Genomic DNA, 25,434 nt, shown 5'->3' with positions numbered 1-25,434 from the left:
CTCCTCACATACGAGTCAATCTGCGCCATCGAGAGCTTTATGGGACATCAAGAAGTCTGGACGATATTGAGGCCAAAAAATAAAAGTAATTAATAAATACTAAAAATAATTCAATCCCATCCGATTGTTTGTTACATTTAGACCATAGTGCGGTTCTTTTACAGATCTTCATGGGACGGTAATGAGAGATAACTTTTTAAATAATTAAAAGAGATTACTAAAAACAAACAAATACATTGGAGTTATAAAATAAAAGTGTGGAACTCGCCTGACGATCATTTGATCAAGGTGCTAAATATGTATAATAAACAAAAATGTAAACTTTTTTCCCAATAAAGCATTTATAATAATAATAACAAGGAAATAATAAATGTCTGCAACAATCTAGAAAAGTATTTCGAACAGCAACATATGTTAAGTACTCAGGAGGAAAATCTAATATAAAAGCCAAAATGTTATTAACAAACTAGTTGCACAGGATAGAAAAATGTGAAAAGATTTTTTGATGCACTCAATTTAGACAGAAGCACAAACGAGAAAGAAATAAAATGCAAAGTTCAGAAATGATGACAAAATATCAATGGTAGAAACAATTTAATGTAACCTAAAATAGAAATCGAGGAATCTACCAATGAAGAAGAAGTTAAATTATGGTTAAAGAGAGCTGTGTATGCAATTCACCAGATTACAGGAACCAATCTCAGGTTCGGCTCTAACAAAAAAAAAAATATCAAATTTAAAGAATCATACTCTCCAAGTAAATGAAATGGAGTTTTATTCTCCTGGTAACAGTAGGTTACAAAACGTTCCTTAGTTAGTCCTGCCATTCATAAATGTTCCCTAGAAAGCCGGTGCTCTTCAAGTAGGACCGTGATTACCCTTAGCTTGACTTTCATTCGGCCAAGGAGTTAGGTAGGCACAAATCTTTTTCAAGTCCTCCAGAAAAATCTGGGAGCTCCATTATCAGCTGTAAAAATTACTTTCCCATTGTTCAGTTCTGTTAGAATCATGGCACTTGCTGTAGAAATGCATTTGTAATTAGTTAAATAACAAAAGGAGACCAACAAAGGATCTATAATTAATAAAAACTACGTTTACTGATGAATTTATATAAATAAACTGTTCGTAAAACAACATTTAAAATTGACTAGCCATACAAATGGAATAATATATGAGTTTAATTAATAAGAAAAGCTCTAGTTAAATACCCATTGACACATTGCACGTGCACCTTACAAACTGAAGATAAAGAGAGGAAAAAAGTAAATTCGATTCCTCCCTTCACAAACACATGTAAATGCAAAACATGTGAAACGAGTATCTACTTGGGGGAAATAAATAGAAAAAGAAGTAGAAGACCCAACATCATCATAAAACATGTTTTCAGCACCTCTCTAATATGCATTACCATTTATATGCACTTATATATTTACATATATAATCTTTCCGTTCAACATAGGAAACTATTTTTTTTATTACAGACCAGAGGTAACTATTTAATAAATACATGAAAATTATAGATATATTAGTCCATTATCTAATCTTATCTATTAAAAGTCAAATTTCAATTTTTTTTTTTTTTTTTTTTTTTGTAAGGTGCGCAATAACAAGGGTCCTTTGCACCTTCACTATACTGTAGAATAGACACTTTACTACACAGCCTAATCTACACCTAGTCAATCTAATAGAAACTAACCTAGTCGTTGGCCTAACCTCGTATTTCCTGTTAACCTAACTAACTAATGTTGGGGTGGAGTACTCGATATTCCTCGCACCCCATAGAGATCTAGCCTAAATTTTAAAATAACCTATTTACACAAAATACATATGTACACTCATACACTCATTCTAATAAATACAATCATCCTAATAAATACATACATCCTAATAAATACATTCATCCAGATAAATATATATACATTGAGTGGAGTAATCTATATTCCTCTCACTCATTTATTATTCTAAATCTATTTACATTCACGCAACCCATTCATACGCGTGCCAGGGTGCCAATCCCGGCACAGACCCACCCGTCCTAGAAAGCAGTGGCTCCCGAGAAAGTGCAGGAAGACGTCCTGCGAGACAGAATTTTTATTCTGTCTAAAACTATAAAAACTTATTATAAAATTTTGGAATCTGCACGTAATTCCTGCCGGAAAGTTTTAATAAATAATTTTTGTACAGAGGGCTTTTTATTAGAGCTTCAATTTTTACCCTATTTTAATAAAAGTCAATTAAAAAGTGTAATTATAACATCACCTTTTATTTTCTCGTAAGTTCAAAGTGGCAAAATATTCTCAAAATAAACTTGATCAACTTTATTTTGAATAGAAGTTGTCTTACCCTAAGATTTTAAAACAATGTGAATCTGTGATCTTAAAATTGGGAAGGAAGAAAGAATTGCAGTAAATGGAAACATTATAACGATACGTATTACTTTTTAGATCATCGCGAGCTCAAAATTAGACATAATGGTATTTCCTTCGGCACGTGACTAGTTGGTGTAAGTAGACATAATCTCTTTAGTTTAGATTCTATTTACTTGATATAACTGCACGAAGAATCTGGCTTGTAATTCTTGATAGGAAAAGATAACTAGTGTAAATAAGGCTTTTGCATGGAATATTTTGGAATTTTGGTAAAACTAATTTTTGTTTTTACCAGTTTTTCTTTTATCGATTGATAGAACGTATTTTTATGCCAATGATTTCCAATAAATTGCATTAATTACTTCAATTTCAATACATTTATTTGGTTTTTCTTTATCTGAGAATGTTAAATTTCGTTCAGTCCCCCATCTACCTCCTGACGTAGATTACCAAGGTATTTTCATTTATTCTTGGTACAGTATTGTTATTATTAATAATACTGGCTCATCGCTATTGCCTTTACAATCGTAATTTTATTGATACTCTTTATACATAAGGAACCTGGCCTCCAGCAGGGGCAGGAAGCATCTCAAATAAGCGAATTCGTCTTTATGTCGACAGGTAGGTTCATCAACTGAAGTCTCTATCCTGGCATAATGAGGGATACAAACTCCTAACAGGAGACATCGATGATATTTCCTCCGCCAACGACTTGCTTCCATCTTTTCAATTTATACGCGGGACAGGTAATGTCTAACAAAATTACTCTAAACAATTCGTTGTTTCTTACTAAACCCTAACCAATACTAACCAAGGCGAGTTTAAACAACATTTTGGCTTATACTAGCGCTCATCACGTTGGGCCAGTTACAGAACCTGCGCCAAAACATAGTGGGGTATCTTACCTAACCTGTTTTGTTCAAGTAGAGCTTAGGTAAAGGCTCCTTCAGCGCTCCACGACTAAGATTTAGCGAGTTAAACCGTATCCGAAGTCACTAGCTGTAATACCAGCCTGAACGTCACACCCATTGCTCTCTGATTTGGGCTTCAACAGGGAAGAGATACTGGCTCTACTGTGGAGCTTGTTTTTTTGCAGTTAACTAAGCCGACACCATCAACACCTGCAACATCTTCAGCCCATATATGATCAAGCATAGGACAACAATGGCTTACAGAAAGCGTTTATTGCTCGCGATGGGTTGCCATTTCGAAAAAAAAAAAAATTCTTGCGACGGACCAAAAACGCTGGCAATATCTTGTCAACTACCAACTCTGCTTGATTTCTAGTAACTGATTTATTATTACATCCCTCAAAAAGATTTTTCGCCATATTTTCCTGATTTTCTTGTACGCTACTCCGTATCTAAAAGGATACACTAGACACTAATTAATAAACTCAGATCAGAAAATTTTTTTCTAGAACAATTAATTTTGAAATGAAAAAACAATTGAAGGCAGATAATGTCTCCAACAGTAAATTTAAATAGATGCGCTCCACAAGCAAATATCTATGCATTATTGCCAAATATCCAAATGTGAGCTTTATTACATCCATTAAAAACAACAGAAAAGTTGTATCTTTATCAAAAAAGCACATTTTATTAGTTACTCCAGCCAGCAACGATCAGAATCAATTAACAGACGTGCGAATTAATTTTGCGTGTTTATGAAAAACGATTTCCTAGTGGAATCTGGATGGATGAAAAATGAAATATTATTTGGCAATTCATTTATATATTGTATTACGACTGAGAAATTTTCAATAAAAAAAAAAAAAGTCGGGAATGCTTGTATAAATTGCTCACATTGCCAACTTGATATTATCAGCATGCCAGAGCCAACTTCGAAGAGAATTTGGCGAAATCAAAAAATGAAAATATAACAAGAAAAATGAGTTTTTCAGGCCAGAATTTAATTAATTTAAAAAGAGAAATGAAATTAAACATCCCTGATTTAGAGATTAAACATTTTAAAATATGTTTAAATGATCGTAAAATCTTTATAAAAATAGAATAAATAGTGAAATTTTGTTCAGGTTATTTCTACAAAAGCAGATTAATATCTAGAAAAGCAATGCGCCTTCGTGATTCCTATCGCCAGTACCGCCTTTTCACGTTTTACACCTGGGTATTATAAGAAAATATAAAGTTTTATAACTAAAGCTATGAATACTATATTCATAAAATTAAAATTTTGCCCTTATTCCTAAGGTTCTAGTCTCTAGCTATTTCATTATTTTGAAATAATGTAATTAAAATTTAAGTGAAAAAAAAAGGAGAGAAAATAAAATTGCAATAAAATATCTACTAGTATTAAATTAACTTTTATTTAATTCAACGTTCACTTATTTAATTTTATTAACTTTTTTTATTGCTTCGATGAAATTATTTATAAATGTTTTACGAAATAATATCAGCGAATTCTCAAAATGTAGGTGTTATGTGCAGCTTAAACTTATCCCATTCCCAAAACCTGTCCAGTTAAAATTTTACAACAATTTGGGTTTTGTTGAATTTCAGAAATAAGAAAGAATTCTTATGTTGCGGCACGAGTTTGTGCTATTGTGTTACTAAAAATCCTTTAATATAACGTCACAATCTTTTCGCATCATCCGTTTACTTTTTAGTTATTTTATCAATTTAGAATGATATATTAAAATTTGAAAATAATATTGTACTCATTACAGTAAGTATACATATATCTATTTTTTGATTTTAAGATGAGATCTGTGTACAGAGGAGAAGACTAATTTATTGTTTCCTTGAAGTGTTTGATGAGAATGTTGTATCTGTGTGAGAAAGGTGAAACAAATTTATCCCTAATTTTTCCCCGATAAAAGACGCAAACATTTGAACTAGAATTGGAAATAACTTACCATTTTGTGCGAATGCGGTAGGAGTAGCGATTAGCCGTAGTAGGAATGCAAAGGCTAAGAGCGACGCTGAGACGCGGCCAGCCGTCGGTAAGGACATGACAGAAGATATAACAGCGGCAGCAATAGCCGCTTTCTGTTCCTCTTCTGCCTGTCTTGCCGCCGGAGTTTCTTTTCCGGCGGAAGTGGCTCACGTCTTCCACCAAAACCACCACAGCCAACAATAACAACTTCAGCCTGTTTACAAAGCCACCAACTGGTTATATTTAATAAAATCATAACAGGCTGACAATGCCAAAACTTGGCCAACCCTCATCACCAAATCAACTTTTCTTTTTATGTGTGTGTTACTTTATTTTATTCTTATTCTTTGTAATAAATTAATTTTAATATATATATATATATATATTTTCTACTTCACTTTTCTGAATGTGATCCTTTTTTATTAGCTAAATAAATATATGAGCTAATGGATGGTATATGTTTTGGCTGAAAACAAAATATTCGGCTAAAGGATGTGCATTTCCATGGAATATAATAAGGGAAACAGAGGATTTAATGTAAAAAAGGAGTTGAGGATTTTGTTTTGGAAGAGCTGCCAGAGTAGTCCTCCGTACTCCTTCTCCAGCGAACAAGCCTCTACAAGCTGGAGCTGTTTTCCTTCTTCTGTTGTTGTTGTGTTGACCGCCTGTTGCTGATCGCAATCCTCTTCTATTAAAGGAAAAGTAGAAGTTTAACTTTGCAATACCCGACTACAAATTCTCAATAAAACAAAACAGTTTTTTAATTCATTTTTTCTACTTTAAATACTCTAAAGTCAATATTGAATACAAATATTTGAACAGAGTTTTTTAGTTTTATTGATATTACGAATTACTTTATGTAAGTGCAAGAAAATTTGCAAGCGTGGAATTGATTTTATTAATTTCCCATTTGGACGCTATTAACCAAAGCGAGGTTAAATTAAACACTATCTTCATTAAAATTTTCTTTGAATGAGCAGCTAAAGATAGCTAAGATAACTAATTTATTGTAGGGAAACCATTAAATATTAATTACCTACATTAATGTCTAAATTTATAATTTCCTTAATTATATCGGCCAATAAATTTTTAGAATTGGATTAATTTTCTAGTCGGGTATTGTGAACGTTCAACTTCGGACATAGCACTAATTTTTTAGACCTAATCCACTCAGATTTTATAAACTTTGTCCAGCCATTTTAATCGCACTCACGAATTATTACTGCTGTAAGAGGAACACTTTCACGTTCTATTTAAAAACTAATTGATATAAAGAATTAAAAAAATAAATAAATAAATAAAATTGATAATTTTTAACAAAATGTAAAATAAACTAATTTTACCTTAATTTTAAGATAAAAGAAAATACTTAAAAAAAAAAAAACAGAGATTCACGATATAAAAGAAAAGAAGGGAAAAACCATTCGACGAGAAAAATAGAACAGCTTATGCTGGAAAAGGGCGGCTGAACCGAGCAGGCTGGACTCACGAGCACTACTGACTGAGCTTGGAAGGAAGGGACTACTGTACGTGGGGGCGGTCGTACTCCGCCTCCAAGGCCCCCAATGCCCTGGAAATGTATAGTGGAGGGGAGGTATATAAAGGGACGCTTGGCCACGCTGCCTACAACAAACTCGCTGTAACCGCCGGTCGCGGCGATCATAAACCTCCAAACACAAGGTATATCGCGCGCCATCTCTCTCATGTATACACAAACTTCTTCCATCTTCTTCTACGTCTATTTAATATTTCTTTACGTTGTTTTTAACCTCAATAACAACCAAAGGTAAGTAAATTAATAATACAATTATTTTATCTATTTTTATCAAGCTATTTTGTTTGGGTAACTGCCTCAAGGACTGTACTCAGTAAATATCATACACTAATCGATTAAATTGCCTAAAAAAATCAAGCACAGTGATCAAAAAATAAAAGTACACAAGTAACCCAAAGTGTAATAATGCTGCAATTCATTTAAGCGACTCAATACTTCTACTAACATTTCAATTATTCTATTTAAATTTAGAACATTTATCTTCTTCAGATCTTACAAAAAATTCTTTCACACGATCTAATGCAGAACCACAGGCTTGAGCAGTTGGAGACGTAAACAGGTGCTTTGCCTCACATTCCTTTAAAACGGCACAATTAATAACAATTGTACTATCCTAATTGGCAATAGGATATGAATGGTCTAAGGGTATGGCCTCGTATAGAAATTAGACATGTGCAACAAAGTGCATCTTGTCGTATGTGTCATGTATATGATGATGTTGTTTAAACTTCACCACATGCTCAAAGGCGTCTCTCGTTATAAAATTAACGTGCATTATTTTCGAGATTCTCGAATTAAAACCCATCAATGAACACCATAATGCTTATTTAACCCTAAGTTTGTGTGGGCTAATGAAATTTCACTAACTAAACGACGTAAATTTGTAAATGACGTTAAATACTAAAATAGTCATGAATGGGCCACAAGTTATTGTAAAATATCAGTCGATAGATGTTCCAAATTTAAATTTACAAAATGAGTTCAGACTAAAATACCCAAAATTCTATTAAAAATTCATACAAAATGACAATCACAAATTAGAATAATTGTTACCTCGATATACTGTGCATGTCAGGAATTATAATTTAATACCGAAACTAACAGTCAATCGATTAATTACCACATTTAAAAATTTATAAATTTTATTGGTAAAATAAGGCGAAATTTCAAAAATTATATATTTTTTTTAAAATGAACTTTCACATTTAGTATAATTTATTTTATTGGTTCATTTAGTTACCGCATATTTATGTATTCTTTCAAATTACACAATTTAATAAACTATCCAGAGAAAGCCACTTAACAAATTAAAAATCTTGTTTTAAAAACAGTTTTCCTGATATTTGAATACTCTTAAAGATAAAATTGATCTCATTATAGCCCTGAAATATGAAATAATAAATTTTCAAACTGAATTACTGCTTTTCCATGGTTTCTTTTCAATAATTTCTAACAATATTATGGCTTCTCATAAATATAAAGAAGTGGTTGCAAGTCTTATATGTTAAAATAAATTGTGACACGTTATTGTTCTCTTTTATATAAATAAGGTATATATATATATATATATATATACGAGGGTCGTTTGAAAAGTCCGTGCAAAAATAAAAACTACTTAATTTTTTGGGGTAAACCTTTTTTATTTTTCAACATAGTCTCCTTTTAGGCTTATACACTTCGTCCAACGCTGCTCTAGTTTGTTGATCCCTTCCGAATAATAGGATTTGTCCAAGCTCTGAAAAATAGCCATTCGTTTCTGCAATCACCTCCTCGTTTGAATAAAATCTTTTTCCCGCCAGCCATTTCTTCATGTGGGGGAACAAATAGTAGTCCGAGGGAGCCAAGTCTGGAGAATAGGGGGCATGTGAAACGAGTTGGAACCCTATTTCCATTAATTTTGCGACCACAACTGCTGAGGTGTGAGCTGGTGCGTTGTCGTGATGGAAAAGGACTTTTTTGTGTGCCAATCGTGGGCGTTTTTCTTGCAGCTCGGTTTTCAAACGGTCCAATAACGATGAATAATATGCACCTGTAATAGTTTTACCCTTTTCCAGATAGTCGATGAGGATTATTCCTTGCGAATCCCAAAAGACAGTCGCCATAATCTTTCCGGCCGAAGGAACGGTCTTCGCCTTTTTTGGCGCAGATTCCCCCTTGGTAACCCATTGTTTAGATTGTTCTTTGGTCTCAGGAGTGTAGTGATGTATCCATGTTTCATCCACAGTGACGAAACGACGTTTAAAGTCCTGCGGATTCTTCTGGAACAGCTGCAAACCGTCCTTGCAACACTTCACACGATTTCGTTTTTGGTCAAGCGTGAGCAATCGCGGCACCCATCTTGCGGATAGCTTTGTCATGTCCAAATGTTGATGCAAAATATTATGTACCCTTCACTCTTCTGTCATCCATCACCATATCATGGATTTTATCAATGATTTCTGGAGTAGTAACCTCAACAGGGCGTCCAGAACGTTCAGCGTCACTTGTGCCCATATGGCCACTCCGAAAATTTTGAAACCACTTATAAACTGTTCTAATCGAAGGTGCAGAGTCACCATAATGTTTATCAAGCTTCTCTTTAGTCTCCTGAGGCGTTTTGCCTTTCATAAAGTAGTGTTTAATCAACACACGAAATTCTTTTTCGTCCATTTTTTTGAAAATCACTCGACTTCCTCGATTCAAACGAATGCCAAACACAAAGAAATAGACCGATCTGGCTGAAACTTGGTGTGTGTTCTTCCAAGAGATGCTACTAACTAAACATAACCTCGATACGCGCCAGTGGTGCTATCTCTCTGACTTTGCACGGACTTTTCAAACGACCCTCGTATAAACACATATATATTGTGTTTTAATTAGAGCAGTGTCCAAAGAGGAGTTTATTTGATCAGAAGATATATATATACACCTATATATATATACCTGTATATATAGTCAGTCCGTTTTTCAATTTAATTTTTTTTATTATTTGACTTTCCGCAGTACAAAATATGCCATCGATGGGACTGGACTTTTTATTTATTTATTTTTAAAGAACGAATTTCATTTTAGTGAAAGTTATTTAGTAAATACACTCAGCTTAAATTAAAATGTTTACTGAATATTCTTGGGCATTCAACGCCGAAAGGTTAGAGCAGTGATTCTCAACCTTTTCTTTTGCCGCGGCACACTTTTAACAATTTCAAAATTTGGCGGCATACTAACAATAAGATAAGTTTAAAAGTATTTTACTTATCCATAATACACTGTGTAAAATAGTTTATGTTTATTAAATAATTTTAACATACACATAGATAGATATAAGTATTTTTCTTTAATTTAAACTTAACTCATAATAATAAAAAAAAAAAAAGCGTTATAATTTTTATTGTAGGCATTTCTAAAATTTGGTGGCACACTTCAAAACTTTCGCGTCACGTAAAAGTGCCGTGACACAGGGGATGACAATCACTGGGTTAGAGCAACAACTAAGTTTGTGTTTGATTATAATGGGTTGGTTAGATACCCGTAATTTCGGCCGCAGTGAAAAGAGGATTTGATCTGTACAACTGATTCTTTTATAAGAAGTCAGCATACCGTCCTTTCCATAATTAATTTAGCGTATTCAGAAACGGACTTTCAAATACATTTCAGAAACGAATAATTTTTAAATAAAAATAGCAACAAGACATTATTAAAAAGGCTCCTTACTTCTCAAGCGCAAAGCGAACTCTCAAACTGCTATAACCACTGGAAGGAAATGTTAATGATTCTATTTTCTACTACATTCTTAGTTTCGAGATAGATGTAGCTCTCGATGTACCCAAATTTAAAAACTTTTACTTCCAAATTACAACAAAAAAGAAAGTAATGCCTATTTTTCAGGTGGGCTTTACGACCAAATTACCAAAGGCGCCGATATTACGATAGCCGATTATTATTATTATAAACTTAATTATTAATACGAATAATTAAACTTAAATCTAAAGTATTTTCGGAAGTCGCCTCCGTCCTATACTTCCAAATTCTATATACGCTCATACAAACAGTTTGGCATGCTGTAATGATGCTAGAGAAAGGGTCTTTATAAACAGCAGTTCCCAAATATTAATCTCGCGAATAATCACTACCTCAATATATATATTTACCCCCAAAAAATGTCGTACTGAGTCAAATTTGACAACACATAGTTAAGCCTGCCTAAATATGTTCTAAAAAAACTTTTTTTGGAAATAAGTAAACAAAAATTTTCGGTTAAAGAGTTTTAGTAAAAGTTAGTACTTTTCATAGGTACGAACGATAGGCCGTAAAAACATCTCCACAAGGTATTCCAAAAATAGATGGATCCAATCCCTGTCCTGACAGCAACAGAAGAAAAGGTAACGGCACCCTTATATCCTGAATAACTGCGTTATAATCACTTGTTTTGCGCTACGTGATCTCTGAAACTTGCGGAACCATAGAAGACAAAGCAAGAAAAAAAAAAAAGAACTGGAAACACTAGCACTTGTAAAACAAACGGGTGGAATCAGTTCCCAGAACGAGCAGGGAGAGCAGCACAATACGCCTGTTTTGGCTGCAGAGCCTGGAGAACAGATCAACCCATTGTTCTAATTCTTAACCTATCTATAGTTCGAACTAGGAAATTAAAAGAAAAGAAAAGCAAGAAGAATATTTTGGTTTGTTAGAATTTGGACCGTGTCTATGTAGCTCATTTTGCTGTTTTGTAAGAGCACTTAATGAGGAGCCTGGAGTTATCTAATATTGAGTAGGGTTAGTGTCGTAGTAATAGCACTGCGTGATTCGGAATTGGTAAGAGTACATGCGATTTTAGATATGAGATATTGAAAAGAAATAACTAATATCGCCCAGAAAATTACTATTAATTAATCAGATTAACCAAAATGTACTATTAATTTGGATGAATTTGAAAAATAATTAAATAAATTGCAAGTGATGCTTCACACGAACCTAGTAAACAGCTAGATTAATCTAATTTGGTTGCACGTTGGAAATATTACTATTAAAAGATAATAGCTTTCTTATTAATTGAATTGTCTTTGTGTTGGTGTCCTGAATGCTCCATGGCATCAAATCGTCTAATCGAGCGGAAACTCCCTGCACTGTTTCCTTTCCCCTGGTGTCTTCGTTTGGGAAAGCGAGGGATGGGTCCACTTCATTTCACTAATTCTACCCAAGGGACCTTATCTAAGGACGTAATTGGCTAATCTACAATTCTTTTTCTCTGTTTCGCTGTTCGCTTTTTTTCTACTATTTTTTTAAATCACTTTCCCCCCTCCCCTCACCCCCAAAAATTACACACTATTTACGTGATTAAAATCAATATTTATTTCCTACTCCGCAGCGATTTTAGTGTATTTAAGTTAAAGAGTGGTTGCCATTATTTATTGAGAAATATTGATAATATACTTTACCTATTGATTTTATAAAATTCTCAAATTCTTACTCAATTTAATTTGAGGAAATGTCTAGCTATATTTAGTTTTACGAGTGTTGACGTTTTGTGTATATGAAAAAAATGTAGGGGTATAACCTATAAACTGCAAAAGAGCTCCAAGTTACTATTCTTTATAGGCGGGACTGCCGTTGCTATTTGTTCTCTTGCTTATTCTTGATAAGAAGGTTTCGAAAATTAAGTAAGGCCACATAATTTTGTTACCATTATTGGGATTTTCGGATTATTTTGGGTAAAACCTGTGTAAAGCGCAGTATATACGGCTTCTTCGTATAATAATAATTTGTTTTCAAATTGGGATTTCTTAGAGTACTGGTCTATCTATATACAAGAGAATTATTAGACCCAACGACGAGCGATGAAGATAGGGTCATAAAATTACGACCTAGATTAGAATCTCTCATCTTAAATTTCATTCGTAATCTGAAAAAAGGGTTCTCACTTCTTAAGAGTGACTATACTTGCTTAATTGACTGACTGACTGAAGCTCTGATCTACGCAGTTTTAAATACAAGAGTAACTAGAAAGTGACTGAAGTGAAGCCGCTGTGTGGATGTTACGATAGACAAGGATAGCGAAACAACCTCACATGTTGCACAACAGAAGTTTCAGCAACATAAAGCTTTTTATGTTGGTCGAAATCGAACTGATTCTATTCTAATACCTATCAAGAAGTAGTACGCCTGAAAAAAGTAACGAATAAAATTTTCCTTAAAAACATAGGAATTCACTAATTCCGTATGGGCGTACAGAGGTACAGAGACTAGAGAATTAGTTTGGAAATTTAACCTGGCCAGTACTTTAACAATATATTTTATAGTAAATGGTCAACTGTTCGTCGTTTCTCATCTCCTCTAAGCCTCCAGGGAACAGCTGATAAAACTAAATCACATCTTTATACAAACAAAAAGACACAAATGCTATGCGGGTTTAGTATAAATGAATATTCACATAGAAGAAATTATTTGAACCGTTTCGTAACTGACGCCACTTTCCATGAAATCAATAATTATAGGAAAATATTTCAATGAAATCTCTGAATAAAGAAAGATAAAATGTGTGATTTCTTTCTACTACTTTTTATTGTAGTAAAGCAGATTTCTTGTTTGGAATTTTGGCCCAAAATATGGCTTTGAAAGTCTTTCAGAACTTGATAGAAACTTAACTGAGCATGTTTGACCTGGAAAACTCAATAAATAGCTGAATATTCTAACCTATAATATATTTAGTTTAGTTGCCATAATGGAATCCGAGACAAAAAAAAAACGCTTGGTGAGAAAATCAGTCATCCGGATGTGCCTTTTACTCAATCGACTTTACAGTTACAATTACTCGATGATTTTTTTACTGAATTCAAACATAGTGAATGTATAAGTATATCTCTAATACACTTTACAAAGGGAATTGGACAGAATTATCATACAAGTGTAATAATGGGGGGAGCCAATAACACATACAATTATATATCTAGCGAATAGGGAAGCCTACTACAGTTAGCTAGGTCATTTAAAAGTACCCTCTGGGTGAGAAATTGTATGACGTCAAACCAATAGTACAAGAGCAGCTTAACCCTAAGTAGCTGGCGACAGAAGTGGCCTAGAACTGTATCGTCTCCGTACGCAAGAGTTTTGCTTCATTGGTCGCCCGTGGCAGGCTGCTGAGAGGAGTTCGTAGAATAGATATGGCTGAATAGCATAACCAAAGTTCAAATTAAACCTCTTTGATTTTATCTATCGTAGCAAGCAAGTTTACGGTATACCTGATCGGGTGTGGACTTTTAACCATTACCAGATGTAAAGTGATCAGTTTGGTGAAGAGATGTCGACCGCTCTTACGTTTCCGTCTCGCAATATACTTGGCTGACTCAGTGAGGGAGGTTATACGATGTGAATGCAGGTTATTCCAGATGTTAATCAGCCGAAAACATTTAGAAAAAATAATTAAATAAAATTAATGAAACCTAGTGATTTTTTAACGGTTCTTGTACACTTAGTGTATGTATAATGTTTTCGAATTGAGCAGTTGGAGCTGTTTTTTATACTAAGGGGCGCGTGAATTCAAGCAGAATGCTCGGAATTATACATTTATTTGTATGTAATGGGAAATAATTATTGGTAAATTTTAATGAAATTTTAATGAATTTTTATTCTAATAATTTAACAAATACCGCGTAAATAAGTAAAATCTTAAAAGAAAAACTTTTTAGCGTCAACATTTTATCATACTGCCAGAAAGAAAACTTTCAAAGAGTAACAGACGAGTGTATTCAAGCTTTCTTTTAAATTTAATGAGCTTTGCTGTCTGTGTTTTGGACTCAGAATGACTTTTAAAAGTGGATCAGAGTTAATATTAATTTGGTGTTCACAATGTTTTGGCGAATAACTTCTTGTTTCCATATTTCTATTCTTTCCAAGACGTCCATGCGTCTTCCTTTCTTTCCTGAATGTAGCTGCGTCACTGTGTTGTTGATACTATCCGGTCGGTGACTATGTTTGCTTAAACTGAGTCTGTTTGTACGAGCGAATATACTCTATTTTTTTGTATCTCTCTTTGATTTGATTCCACCGCTCTGACCAATACGATAAATGCGATACTATCGCACTATGGGCAAACTAGTTTGTAAACACTGCTGCTGTCACAAGAGTTATTTGTTACGGGATGTACACATATCCTGTTTCCCAGTTTGTTGTTGGTCATAAAAGCGGTTTTATGGCCTGAATTACACTGGGAATGGATTGGATGGATTAGTTGGGTCAGACAGTTATGCTACTTTCATGATAAAAGAGAAAAACAAGCATCCTGTATGGTGGAGATCGACAATGAAGATTTTGTTAGGTGACTAAGGCAACGGATAGATAGGGGATTAGGAGACGATTATCCTCTAAAAGCGGGTCAATATTCTCAAGCAATCGACTACTTTCACAGTATAAACCCAATCCAGTCTTATATACCCCAATTCTTTTCTATATGGATTTCAGGGATAAGATAAATTTTTGAAAAAATGCGCTTTTATTTTCTAGCATGTGAATTTTGGATTTGTCATCACCTGATCTTATTTAAGCGTGCAAACATATAACACCTTCAGTTTTATATTCGTTCAAATAAGATGAAAGATATGAGTTACTTGGGCCCAGGGCGCCTTCTATATACTACAGCAGCATCAACTGAGCTATATTCGGTCACCTGATCCTATCCACTTAGCACCGCTTCCACTCCCCGTCCGCCTCTTTAATACTCTATACACTCTTGGGTTTCATGTTGCTGCCCTTTGACGCTACCATTAAATTGAATTTCATACTAAATTTAATTTACTATCTTCACTTTGTGACCCCCATCTATATATATATACTTTTAGTAGAATAATTTCATATAAAATTTTATATATTAACAACTTTTCCATAACTTGGTTATTGATTTCTAGTTAACTAGATTATCCTTCTTTTTTGAACGGAATGAAAGAATTATTTTACTTTCACAATGCAGGCAACGATATCTACAATGAAGTGTACGGGTAACATGTTGGCAACGGAAGCGCTCGAATGCAAAAGCAGTAGACAGCAGTTCCGGATAAACCTGGAGCATTCTAACAGAGATACGACTTTAAAATTTGATGGGAATCCAAAACCACTCAGTAGACTTACAGCGCCTTACCATTTTAACTTACAAGTGGACTAGTAACGGAATGGATACTATATGATCAGACCAGAGGGAAAGAGTTCCTTCGATGGTTACATGGAAGAAGAAGCACCACGTCAAAACAAAACCAAGGAGAATAGATTCACTCGGGAGAGGCCTATGCCTTGAAATGGGTCCAGTTTCCCTACAGAATTAACACATTCATTTTTAATATCTTTTCTTTTAATTAAATTTAATTTAATGTCATTGATTTAAACATAAAAACTAAATTAAGTTTTGGGCATGTTCTGCTTAGATAAACGTTACGACATCCTACCCTGGAAATGAAATTTACCGCGGTAGGGGTAACTAAAAGTTTTAAAAGAGAAGAGGACCTTTTGTTGATCCTGTGAAGGTACGATCCGCACACCGCGTGGTTCGCTCTCAGCCTGCTTATTGTTGTAACAACCCATTTATTAGTGACAGTTCCCTTAAACCATGTTTGTCTAGGTAACTGATCTGCCATAGTAAAAGTAAGTAAATACTTACCATAACTAAAAGTTTGATTAGAACAAAATGGTAATTAATATGGTGATTATTGAGAACGGCAGCATCAATTTTAAAATAATTAAAATCATTCCTAAAGTACTGTTTGGGCAGTTTTGGGCGAACAACAAGAATGCACTGAAATCACGTACAAGCGCCTTCCAAATCAAATGATCCTTACAATAGATTGGTCTATTTTATAATTTTATGGCCGGTTTCCAATTACATATCAGTTTACAAAAATTAAAAAATGTCTAAAGTGAGAAAGAAACGGTTTTTTATCTTCTCAATTTAGTCAGATGAGACATTGCAAATTTACCGTACTTTTTTATATAAACATTGCAAATTGAAATGTTCTTAGTTAACAATTAAATATATGTTGCAATCACTAGCAAGGCTTTTTCTGAATACCCAATAGATGATACCAGTAGGATAAATCTTTTAATAAAAGATATAAAATTTTTACTAATCAATATACAAAGATACATTTTAAACATATTTTCTATAATAATTATTAAATTAAAAAGAAAAAGTGCCATAATGGTACTGCTTGATCAATAATAATCTAAATTAATTACACAATCTACATTGAACACACATAAAATTATACATATAATCAGTATACATAAAAAAGAATTAATTTGATGGCATGGTCACGAAGAAATAACTTAAAAAATAAATAAAATAACAAAAAATGGTTACGATAATTAATTACCTGTAAGAAGTATGGCTGGAGGGGAAAGTCAAGTTAGGAATGGAGGGGAGGATGCTTAAATATCTTTTAGCGAAATTTTAAATTTCAAATCTGCATTAATTCTAATAACTATTATCTTCTAAAAGTTAAAGTAATCAAATATCAAAGAAATTCTGTGGCAATAAGAAAAGATTGGCCATCAATTTGGTTTGTCAGCTCAAATTAATTAAAATTAATTTTTTATTTAACTGAAATTAATACTTACAATTCAGAAATCTCAAAACCAAGATGGAGATGCTGCAAAAAAAAAAATGAAATGAAAACATCAATTACTAAAACAACATAAATAAGGTTATAAATTATTTCGCATTAAGAGCTTAAAATTTATAAGAATCTTTTTTTTTTATCTACTAATTAAATATTTAATACTTGGTTCTTGATCTATCCAAAGTATTGAATGATTAGGTTTATTAAAATAAAACCAAGACATTACCGGGGGTTTAGGATTTATGAACTGGTAAAAATGTTACTCTTTAAATAAAAAAGATCTCTATTAATTAATTAACTCGTACATCATAGACTAAAGCTGTTTTTGACTGATGTTGTAAACACCAGAAACATAAAATAGTTAATTGTTAAAAACATCAACTACCCAATGGAGGGGCAGCTAATTAAACTTTCTGTTTACTAAATAAATTATTAAGAAAATATGAAAATTACTTACTCTTCAACAAAGTGGGTAACTCAACCGGATTCTGGAAACAAAATAAAAGTTCAAATTAGAAAAGAAATGGACTTAATTAGAAAATATTTGTTGGGTAGGGACTTAATTCGATTAATCATTTAATGATTCTTTATGCATTGACTAAAATGCATTGGCTGCACTAAGTGCTTACTTTGTCCATAGGTGCACTGAAAAGAACATTTATGAATAATGTCAAACTAATAATTCTTTTCAGTGAAACTATTAACTATTTCTCCAATAATTAGATATGAAAGCAATTTTTAAGTAAAGAAAAATGTTACCAATATTTAATTTTTAGCCTCATATTTTATCTTATAAAATGAGTCATATATTAAAAAACATTAGCAAAAAATATCAATAGTTTCGAAAATATCCACGATTTTGTGCTTCAATCGGCAGTCCGATTTCCCTTATTTATTTTTCAATTATTGCTAAATAAAACAATATGAAGCCCAATTTACAATATCAGATATACGCGGATCTGTTGAAATTTTTAATAGAAAACGTACTGAAATAGAACATTTTATCAGGGCTTCATTTGGATTTTATTTTTTTAGCTCTAAATTTCCCTTACAGGCTTAATCACAGAGTAATAATATACCATTCAAATACAAATTTATAATTTCTATGGAGTTGCCAAAAATAAAGTAACAGACGAATTCTTAATAACCGTGTCAAAGGATGGTAGCTGTCTGGCATTTACATGAGCAAAGTCACTGAACGAAATAAAAGCTGGTAAAATATTCAATTGGAATGATCTTTTGTTATACTACATCCCTCGAAGGTGAAGTATTTAAGAAGAAGAATAAATGAAGGCGGTAAGAAAACATTAAAAAGAAGAAGAAGATGGAAAGAATTTGGTGGATGAAGGAAGAGCCCTTAGAAGGTAGTGTATCCTGTGAAGTAATGGGTTCAACACTCTTCTCCTAATGGATCAGGGCGCAAGAAAACACTAGGCAAAGGGAATTCCGCCTCCAAGCTCGTGTACGGCGACCAAACACCTTTGTAACCAAACACATACACCACACCACCGTACTTCCTGCTTCCTCCGCCACCGTCACTATAATATAAAGTTATGAAAGGTAAACCCCAGAACGGCGGCAGTGGGTATGAAGGCGGCACAAACCAAGTGAGCCCTGGATAAATCGCTTCTTCGCACTCTCACATAGGCTGGCTGGCTGGCTGAAAGTGTACACTTCCACGATCGCAAATACCCGCCACCCCATGCTGCCCCCCACTTCCAAACGCACCACGTTGTTAATCCAGTGGCTGGATACCCCAACCAGAGGGAACTAGACTGCCAGAGGAGCAAGCCATCTCTCTGGAGAGTCTGCCGGCTATAATTAAACTGTATTTACTACCACAAATAAAAGGGGCAGCAGGTAGAACTCCTGGCTGCCGTTACAACGAACTTGTGGTCACTAACACGAATATACTCGCATTACAAATAATGAATGTAACTTGCCTCCACCTCCAGTTATACTTCACTCCCATAACCGCTATGGAAGATATATAACAACCCCGCACTTTCTATGTTCCATAACTAGATAAGAATCTCCACTACGTCTTTTTACTCCAATTATCTTGCTACGCGTCATTATTTTAATTGAATAGCGTTAATTGTTTTGTTTATAATAAATAATTTTGCCACTTATAATTAAATTCAAAAATATTTTACAAAATTTCCCGGCAAGTTTACAGATTTAATAGCCATGTGAGGCAAAAGAAAAAGGCAGCATCTCCTCAGAAAAAAATAACGCCAAATACTAATTCAAAAATCGGGTTAAAATTCGGACTTCGGGCTAACTATTTTATGCGAAATCCATCAGTGTTTCTCCTGAGACCTAAGTGGTGTATCTATAAAATTTTCAGACTCCGGGGCGTTGAGAAATTTATTTCTAAAATCTAAGAAATGAATTTGTATTTACACATTATAAGTGAAAATTCAATTTAAAAAATCTCAATACAATGTTAAGTGAAGAAAGGCGCCACGATAGTCGAGCGGGTTAAGAGGCGAGACCTGCAAAGCTAATATGCATTGTGGTACTGGGTTCGAGTCCCTGTCTTGGCCTTGGATTTTATTTAATGGTTAAATGAGAAATAGTAAAGCACGTTTGCTAGTCGCCTCCGTCCACGACACCTAGTAAATGGTAGTTGGACGTCAAGCCCCGCCTGAAAAAAATAGGCGATTACTTTACTTTTTCTTTACTTTTTAAGTGAAGAAAAGTAAACGTTGGAAGTTTCTTATCGGGAAGATGATAAAAATTTATAAAATTAAAACAAATATATATATATAGGTATATCGATTTGGTGCAAACACAAATTAGAAGTGAACAATGGAAGGATTTGTAACAAAAGGGCGAACTATACACTTACTGCACACTTATGGTCAAACACGAAGACTCCCTCTACAAAAACGTACACATACTGATTGTGCTGGTTAACATTATAAGTCAAGCGAATTGACCATTGTCAACAATACTACCGGGGTACAATGCAGGAAGGCTCTGGGATCAATATCTGCGATAATATCGATCTAACTATTAACACGTACGAAGCATGCATGTACTAGTATAGTATAGCCTTAGCTTCCTCCAAAGCCCAAGTATTATCGAAGCTTGCTTATCGATAACCATTCAGGAGAATTGGCTTTGTCTACTGATTGGAATAGGAAAATTGGGAGAGAAGGGATAGAAGGAGTGAATAGGAAGAAGAGCGGTGAAATCTCTTTATCCTGGTGGATGGGGATACAATAACACACAGCCAATAGAAGTTCAGGAGAATATGGCATAAGATAGGTTAGGATTTTGGATGAGGCAATATTACAATTCTACCCTCTTACATTTATACTATTAAGAGAAGGTTTCGGGAAGGTAGGACGATAGAATTTAGTGAGTACCTAAATGTATTGGAAACTGGAAGCTCTTGCATTTGATTTCTTTTATACAAATAAATGAAATTGGATTCTGTATGATTTTAGGTATATAGGCAACGCTGAAGAGGAAAGATCGTAATACGCTGTTTAAATATTTGCAATAGCCAAACAATAAACAATACGGAGCAACCAATAAAATTTTTAGGAAGGTAGTAATTGTGGCACTACACTATCTCTGAAAGAAATAACAATAAAAAGAAATTAATAAAATTTCGAATTTAGATAATCCAACAAAAATATGAATAATCAATTATCTAATTATTATTACTGCTAAAATAACAACTTGCAAACTGGAAAAGAAAATCTGGAGTTAACCTTCGAACAAGGTTCATTTATTTAAAGCAGGGGTCCCCAAACTACGGCCCGCGGACTACATGCGGCCCCCCTGAGGACATTTATCCGGCCCTCGTCGCATTTCCGGGGAAAGGGCATCTCTTTTATTGGTGGTCAGTGGGAGGAGCACTATATTTGGCGGTGCTGCAAAGCGCTGCGTCGCACATGTACAGTACTACTTCTGATGACGCGGGATGCACGCGTCACGGCTCCGAAAACAGTGTAAAATAACAGCAGAAGTAGGAAGAAAGGCAAAGCACTATAACTAAACCGGACATTGACCATCTCATTAGCCAAAAGTAGGTCCATAATTCCCACGGAAATACTGGGCAGTTTGGTGATTTAAATTTACTTGTTCTTTATTTTAAATATTCTATTTGTTCCCTTTTCTTTTTCTTTTTTAATTTAAAATAGTTTTTAGTTTATATTCTGGCTCTCCAACGGTCTGAGAGACAGTGAACTGGCCCCTGTGCAAAAAGTTTGGGGACCCATGATTTAAAGCAACACCTAAAGTCATTAGTATCCTGTTACTGGACGGGTTAAGTCATTATCTTCAATATTTTGGAGCTGTAGAAGCTCCTAGGAATGAAGTAGCTATAGACGGTAACTCGAACTGAGACTTCCACGTAAGAGTATAGTGCAATAACATCTTAGCGATTCCATTCCTACCAAACCTCTCTTTACAGCAAATATGGGTTATTGGAAACTTAGAAATTACCTGAAAATAATTAGTTGTTAAATACATGAAAAGTTTTAAGCACTAAAATTTCTAGGCTAGATCCTAGAGAATTGTGATAAGAGGTAGTTTCACTTAATATGCATTGAGGAAAGTGTTTCAAACCCAGGTCTAATGATATTTTCCCCTTAAAATATTTTGTTTCATAAAAATACATCAAAAAACATAAAACATCAAATACACTAAATAAGTTGATATTGATTCTTTTTTTTCCGGCGCATCGACGTCTGTGGCCATTAGCGCCTAGTTGATATTGATAGTTGACAATTGGTATAAAATGAATGGTAACACTTAAAGAAACATTCTACTCCTCAATACAATCCTCCAAACCAGTTAAGCCATGGTTTGCAACATTTGTGAAAAACAGAGGATTTTACTGCACCAAGAGCAGACTGAGATTTAACCACAATTACTCACCTAATCATTTGGCACGTATTGGCATAGAAATAAATCCCATATGCACCAGGACAGGGAATCAACAGCCGAAGCCAATTATATCACCTTGGCCTGCAGCAAGTATACAAGAACGGTAGGGACCAGCTGTGGAAGGCAGTATTACAGACGAAATGCCCACTTCCTGCCAACTTAAACATTATACTGACTTACCGAGACTTTTATAACTACATTAGGAATAATAAAATTAAAATATAATTCTCGCGCAACCCCACGGACAACAGACAAATCACCTCACTACATAAAAACAAACCTATGCATGATGGCTAATTTACCATAAGGCCAAGAAAGAAGAGAAGAAGAAGAAGAACTGTAAAGTGAAGGTGTGGTTTTTACTAACTTATTATCTTGGCAAGTCCATCACAATATCTTCGGCTTGATGTAACTTCTACCAGGATCCCAACACACCACACCACTCCAGCCAGCTACCCTAATAAATGAGCGCTTTTACACACTAACACGAAAACACCCCAATATAGGAATAAACTTCTTTTATGAAAGGTAATCCCCTGAAATGTTGATAAATCAACTGGAAGCTATCCGCGCAGTAATATCACCCTTGCTGCGTGACTGTAATTGAATCTGTTGAATCACACTGCGTCTAACTTTATATACATATATCTTCCAAAGCTTTTTCTATTTCAATTACTTTTGTGCCGTTAATCCCTCTTATATAACACAGCAATAACACTCTCTGTACGGCAATGAATATATCTATATTTATAATAAATGAAACCCGGAGAATCCTACGGCGAGTAAACCTGAATTATAATGATCCATAGTTATCGCAAGGTTTCTGCAAGTGGTTGTAGAAATTATCTAGTTTAAGGAAACTTTTAAAATAAACAGACTGTGGCAATTACTTGTCTATGCACTTCAGAGGTAAAAGTGGGAAGCCAGAATATATGCGGATAAACCCAAGCTGCGGATTTTTATGAGTAAAATTAAAGTAAAGTAATGCCTATGTTTTCCAAACAACTACCAAATTAGGTGTCGTGGACGGAGGCGACTAGCAAACAACTTTACTACCAAGTTCTCATATGTAAAGTAATCGTCTATTTTTTCAGGCGGGGCTTAACGTCGAACTACCAACTAGGTGTCGTGGACGGAGGCGACTAGCAAAATTCATTACTGTAAATTTCTTTTATTAACCATTAAATAAAATCCAAGGCCTAAGACCGGGAATCGAACCCAGTACCACAATACATAATCGTATTAGATTCGCAGGTCTCGCCTCTAACCGCTCGGCTACTGTGGATTGTTCGAAAAGTTAACGAATCTTTCTAACAGTAATTTTATCAGAAAGTGAAGCTACAAAGTGCCGTGACGTCTAAATATTGAACAAAACACAGTTCAGCAAATGATTGGTTTGCCACGAAATTTTTTAAAAATAATTTTTTGAACAGAAAAGTATTGAATCACCGAGGTGCGGAATTCAGATTCCATCACGATTTTCACTCCTTGTCTCTTTTCAAGGCTGATTTACAGCTACTGAAGAAAGAGGATTTCCTCTAAGAACGTGTGGAAAGTAAGTGACTATCAGCTGCTGTCGGCTGTCCGCTCTTACTTTGGGGGCTATCTTCGATGTGAGTTTACTTCTATTCTTTTAAAAGAACCTGCTTCTGAATCTCTTTTGAGGGCCCTCGAAGCAAAGAGAACTGGTATCGTGAATGTGACGATCCCTGAACTGTGAATGTGACTGGTCCCTTCTTATTAACTTAAACCTGATGAGTCATCTAGTAGAGCCTTCTTGTTCAGGACTTCTGAGGCTATTACAGGTGAATTGACATCAGGGTGTGGTTGTCTTCCAAGCGCCACCTCACTGTCCTGGCAGAAACTTGGGAGTTACGAAATGTTAGAGGACCTTCACCTTAGTCTAATAGTTACTCTTTTTCATTTGAGAGAGTCTTCTTGAGAGCCTGGAGGAGAAGAATGACTCCTGATTGCCGGCTCCCACCGCTCTTTCTAGAAACTTGCCTAGAGAACCTTCGTGAATGGTTTCATCAGACTGGTTGCTTTTGGATAAGTTGTCGAAATCAGAGGCTCAGAGATCTATTTTTTTAGAAACAAAACGAAAGCCACTGATGAAAGAAATTTCCTCACCAAGGGTACTACACCTCGACTGCAGTAAAACAATACAATTCCACAACAAACAAAAAGTAACTGCATTAGTATGTGAAATAAGTAACTACAATATTATCCCAGATATGTCCCTCAATTTTTGAAAATGCCATAAGATTAAGGTGAAAACTGTGGCGGCCAGAAGGATCAAACTATAGAATTTGGCGAGCCACAGATCAAAAAAGTTAGCTGAAAAGTAGTAAATATTTTTAGAAAGTATAGCAAGAAAATGTCAAGAAGTCTTATTAAGATTTTAAAATCAGAAATTGTAAGATACACTATTTTTTGTGCTTATAAAGGATTTGACTTCAATTTTGTTTAATCCAATCTTTAGAAACTTTACCAAATTAATTCTAAACCGAATTAGGAGGCTTTAGTAAAGCAGGTAATTATACAGATGGAATCGTGACAAAGATAATTTATGTTAAATCAGATTACACTTGACAGTACAAATAACACCTGTTTACAACAGAAACAAGCCAGAGGCAGTCAGTTTAAACTATTGGGTGGCTTGTCCAGCTACAACTCGCAGACATAGTACAACCCACGCAAACACACGATTCTGGGACAGTGTACTGTCCCCAAACTGTGCCCGCAAACGAGTAAAAATTTCCGACGGTTTAACGCCTTCATTGGTTAAAAACTTTATGATAATCCGTTGCGCAACAGACGAAGGGACCTCTTGCTCGGTCATGGCTGTACTGACGTCAATGGCGACGTTGAACGCTAACCAGACCGGTTACCCCACTCCTCATAAACCAAACATTTACTCCACACAACATTATCTAGGTAGGACCTGCACTCTAAGAAGAATAGCAAAATTTCCGTTTATATTTGATTTACCGTAGTAAAAAAGCCCGACTGAACCGATCTGGCATTAATTCAGACATGGCATACCCTTTGTTAAACAAACATTCAACAAACAAATTAAAGCAAACCATGTAATAGTTTGCGTTAAGTCTTAATAATAAATATCTCTATT

General features: G+C 34.5%; 1 protein-coding gene and 1 long non-coding RNA gene across 16 annotated transcripts in view; one reads left to right on the top strand and one right to left on the bottom strand.

Annotated features, from left to right (window-relative positions):
• The window catches only part of Lar (tyrosine-protein phosphatase Lar), an 855,139-nt gene that overhangs the window by 395,232 nt on the left and 434,473 nt on the right, over positions 1–25,434 (bottom strand). For 11 of the 13 annotated variants that reach the window (XM_074118628.1, XM_074118646.1, XM_074118655.1 and 8 more), the window contains 3 exons: positions 17,854–17,884; positions 17,395–17,426; positions 5,245–5,478 (listed from right to left, as the gene is read on the bottom strand). In XM_074118628.1, the coding sequence (XP_073974729.1) occupies positions 5,245–5,341 (97 nt within the window). In that variant the 5' untranslated portion in view covers positions 5,342–5,478; positions 17,395–17,426; positions 17,854–17,884. Of the gene's footprint in view, positions 1–5,244; positions 5,498–17,394; positions 17,427–17,853; positions 17,885–25,434 lie in introns of all 13 variants that reach the window. The other 2 variants (XM_074118638.1, XM_074118721.1) reach the window with 2 other exon arrangements.
• The window catches only part of LOC141449468 (uncharacterized), a 308,854-nt gene continuing 290,308 nt past the window's right edge, over positions 6,889–25,434 (top strand). For all 3 annotated transcript variants that reach the window (XR_012455537.1, XR_012455528.1, XR_012455530.1), the window contains exon 1: positions 6,889–7,050. This is a non-coding gene — a long non-coding RNA (uncharacterized lncRNA). The remainder of the gene's footprint in view (positions 7,051–25,434) is intronic.

This window comes from Rhodnius prolixus, unplaced genomic scaffold, assembly GCF_049639745.1.
Source record: "Rhodnius prolixus isolate KJV_2025 unplaced genomic scaffold, Rpr scaffold_1, whole genome shotgun sequence".
Lineage (NCBI taxonomy): Eukaryota > Metazoa > Arthropoda > Insecta > Hemiptera > Reduviidae > Rhodnius > Rhodnius prolixus.
This window is presented reverse-complemented; position numbering and strand designations above follow the sequence as displayed.